Source organism: Ixodes scapularis, unplaced genomic scaffold (genome assembly GCF_016920785.2).
Source record: "Ixodes scapularis isolate PalLabHiFi unplaced genomic scaffold, ASM1692078v2 PGA_scaffold1__304_contigs__length_218370807, whole genome shotgun sequence".
NCBI lineage: Eukaryota > Metazoa > Arthropoda > Arachnida > Ixodida > Ixodidae > Ixodes > Ixodes scapularis.
Window position 1 is genome coordinate 73,128,342 of NW_024609846.1, and position 4,241 is coordinate 73,132,582.

Sequence of the window (4,241 nt, forward strand, 5' to 3'; positions counted from 1 at the left end):
AGTCTATAGTAAAACGTAGTTTGGGAAGGGTTCAAGGGCACACTGTTAGATAGCGTTATTGTTCCAGTATGTTCTCTCGTTGTCAGCCGACACAAGGCGTCGTGACACTGTCGGTCACTAATCAACGCAAATATGTGAACCAGCGTTTAGGTGCCCTTGGGCTAGCGGAATAGACATCGCTTCATTATTTTCTCCGCTGCCATAAAAAATATCTAATAAAACGAGGCTCGTTTTCGTGGTGTTTTGCGGCAGACTACGTCTAAATGAAATAGCGTGTCCAGGTCTTTTTATGGAGGCCATCTTTAGACGAATACATTTAGGCCAACCTGTTTCTCTCACTTGGCCCTCACACGCAGCAGAACGAACCAAACTTGCTTTTTTGTTTCTAGACAAACGCTGTTCTCCTCTTTGCGGCGTTTCAATGGCTCGACGAACAGGCTGAGCTAATAAGGGTCGCCGCTTCTGTTCAGCAATATTCACTTATAACCAAACTCTCCTCTCTCTTGCGATGCACTGTAGACGACCGGACCATATCCAGTAAGCGTATCTCACTTCTTTCTTAGAGCCGTTTCGATTGTGTGCCCTTTTTGTTTCAAACGCGCTTCGGCTGCCAAAAGAAATGTCATCATATTTAAGAAGAGTTTCCTGGCACAGCGTTGGAGCGTCGGGCTCATGCTCTCTGAGACCTGGGTGCAAGTTTTTTTGGCTGGGACGCTCGAATTTTTTTTTTTTTTATTTAGTTTATCTCTTTTTTTACATTGAAACTTATGCATGCGCATAAGTTTCAATATGGCGACAGGTTTTTTATTTTTTTTCACGACGTAAGGTTAAGGAAACATTATTTCTTTCACAAATCACAACAAACCGGGCACACGAGGAAACATCTAGTTGGGCGCGACTTTCTTACGACAGCGCGACTTTTTAGATTACACGGCGCGCTGTCTGATTGGCAAACGATTACTTCTACACACGCTCGCTGCGGAGCACGATATCAATTTTATGTCGGACTTAAGTTGCCCTTTTTTATTTTTGGATTCGTACATAAATCTCCCCAGAGCTCGAATTTTACGAATAATTGCAGCTGCACACTTCAGTTGCCTAAAAAAATCATCTGTTGAATATTTTTAACAACAGGCCACAAACGAGTAATAGAAATATAAGGTAATGCAAATCTTTACAAAGTTGATTAGTCAGTTTTATGCAATAAATTTCCTAATTATTATACAGCCACCGTGACACTTGCTACAGTCGAGAACTTGATCCCGATGAAATAAATTTCTTAACTGCCTTTTTAATTGTTATTAAGCGTTTGTGAAAAATCCTGCTGATATTTTAGTGTCTCCCTTTTGGCCGCTGTATGTATTAAACCGCAAAGTAAATTGATAGAGGTGCTGCATTGCTCCAACAGATTCATAAAAATGAAACACAGTACTGATGAATAGTGCTCTTTCGGGTGCTTTTATTTAAGAACCATGTGAAAGGCAGTCTGATCGGCACTCTTGAGATGTTCCGGTTTCTGAAAGGAGATGAACAATTTTGTTTGAAGGGTGGTTATTTTAAGAGAGACAAAAATATTGACCTAGGCAGTTAATATGCAGCGGCCTACACGAATCAAAACTGAGTACAACTTACTTGTTAAGTCATATAACTAAAGTAATCTAAAAAGAAGAATTATGAGTGGTAGGTATATTCTACCTTGTTGGCAGCCACGTTAACAATACGTATTCACTTTAAGGTTCATATATACCCCCCGTTTTGCTTTCTTTCACATACGTAAAGTTATATCTTTGATATCTTCCTCTCACAGGCTTCCCCGATTCCGACATGCATGCAATTATTTTTTTGTTACCGTTACACCATTTTTTTATCAATAAAAGCATCCCTGTATTTTCTTACTCATTATGACTGTCTTACAGTCTGAAAACTGCGATAGATTAAGAATGGATTGGAGGCCCCTTAATCTATAGAAGCCAAATTGTTTTCGTTACAAATGGCTGCCCATGAAATGGAACAAACCAAACTTCCACCGAACCCGCAATAAATATTTCAACTCTTAGCTTACACTTCTTCTTGCGGAGAAGGGTGGTGTAGTCACCGTAGGTGCCGAGGCCGTAACCGTAGTTCAGGCCGTAGCTTCCAAGACCGTGTCCGTAGCCGTAGTGGCCAACGCCGTATCCGAGGTTGCCGACTCCATAGCCGTAGACGGGAGCGGCGTGAGCGTAGGTAGCCACGGCTGGAGCAGCGTGGTAGGTTTGGTAGCTGGCCACAGCTGGAGCATGAGCCACAGTGGCAACGGCTGGAGCGTGGTAGGTCTGGTAGCTAGCAACAGCTGGAGCAGCGTGGATGGTCGACACCCTGGCCACAGCTGGAGCAGCGGCGTAAGTGGCGACGGGAGCGACGGCGTAGGAAGCCACAGCTGGGGCGGCGTGAACGGTGGCAACCCTAGTCACAGCTGGAGCAGCAGCGTAGGTTGCGACCGGAGCAGCGGCGTAGGTGGCAACCCTAGTCACAGCTGGAGCAGCAGCGTAGGTTGCGACTGGAGCAGCCGCGTAGGTGGCCACAGCTGGAGCAGCGTGGTAAGTGGACACGGTGCGGCTAACAGCTGGAGCAGCAACGGCATAGCTGGCTGGGGCAGCGACACTGTAGCCGGTCAGACCAGAATAGCCAAATCCATGTCCGAGGCCAACAGCATGGCCGTAGCCAAGGCCGGCACCATAGCCAAGGCCGGCACCATATCCAAGGCCGTAGCCATGGCCAGTTCCGTAGCCGACACCGTAGCCGTACCCAGCTCCGTGGCTAAGGCCACCATGGAGGTAACCGGCGAAGGCACTGGTGGCAAGAGCCAGAAGAATGCAAGCACGAAGCTGAAACAGATATTTGCACTTAAGGGTCAGATACACTGTTTATTTATTTTTGGTTAAAGCCCTCAAGTACCGGGGTTTACGTAGATTGACGTCGATGTGTAATGGCTCAAACTTTGCTTAATCCCTCCAGACAAAAATTATTGCTCTGATTGCTGTTATATACTTGTATACAATTATTTTTAGGCAACTACTGACAATCGGTAACAGGTGATCGTTTACGAGTGTATGGTGTATCAAAGTTTCTGCTTCAGAATTGCTTGCTTTGTGAATATTGGTATATTTTAATACGTATATTCCTGTCACCCGTGAGCCATAACTTCTCAACCATAACCAGCCGCAGAGTCACTAGAAGACGCATTGCAGCAGTGCATTACCGAGTGTTTCGAAGAGCGCAATATCTTATGGTGTTTTTGTCACAAATGTACTGAATCCGTTGGTGGCAAAACTGAAACGTTCAGGAACTAAGAACACCTCCGATACATCTCAACATTATTAGAGCCCAACTCTCGATGCTGAATGATTTTCTACCTTATCGCCAGAAAACAAACTGCGAATGAGCACACTTTTGTGTGCATCACTAACCGCTATATTCAGCACAGTGTTGTATGAGAATACGAACCCAATTTCTGAATTATTTACACAGAAACCCATCGTTACTATGCTTGAGACAAGGAAATAGCTTGAAAATGTCTTAACAAAAAGGTATGAAGAAGATTAAAACACGCACCAAACAGTGATACTAAACTTGACATCCTCCGCGTTTTTAAAGACCGTATTGCATAAATGGAAGGCACAATTTTTTATAACAATAAAAGAAAAATACCTATTTTTCTTCTAATTTCTAAATGTCATTATAACTACACTCAATTTGCATCAGTATAAGTTAAAAATCAGACTTCTGCTACTATTTCAGGCAACGTGTAGGGTTTAGTAACAGGTTACAAAAGCCATTCCAAACTCTAAAACGTATTTGAAAGTCGTAACTTACTCCAGCCATGGTTCAAGTAACAAGAAGGGTACCACTATTCTGCCAGATCGAGTACCAGCGCTTATATACCCCTAGCAAGCATTCAATATTCAAAAACCAATATAAAACCAGAATGATCAAAGCTCTTTGAAAAATAATATGAACTCGTGATTGTGCATAGTAATACCTATATATCGTAGCTTTCGAGGTTCACTCGTTGACTGGACATTTGACTCCAGTTAATTATTCAAAGGAAAGCGGAACCCGGGCTTTGTCATTCTTCAATAAACTGGTTCTAACCGATTATCTGAGCGAGTAAGAAGATTGATGCTTCTTGGCACTTCCAAGGATACCGCTGTCTGGATTTTTCCTTGAAAATGCAAGCCACGTATCAATTGTACCCGGTCGGG

At 43.6% G+C, this 4,241-nt stretch overlaps 1 protein-coding gene across 1 annotated transcript; it reads right to left on the minus strand.

Moving 5' to 3' along the window:
- Nucleotides 1–1,435: 1,435 nt before the first annotated feature.
- LOC115314287 (cuticle protein 16.5-like) lies at nucleotides 1,436–3,896 on the minus strand. Its single transcript, XM_029973346.2, has 3 exons — nucleotides 3,853–3,896; nucleotides 2,063–2,864; nucleotides 1,436–1,516 (listed from the first exon to the last, which is right to left on the minus strand). Coding segments are annotated over exons 1-3 (813 nt in total). The 5' UTR covers nucleotides 3,862–3,896; the 3' UTR covers nucleotides 1,436–1,514.
- Nucleotides 3,897–4,241: the final 345 nt, after the last annotated feature.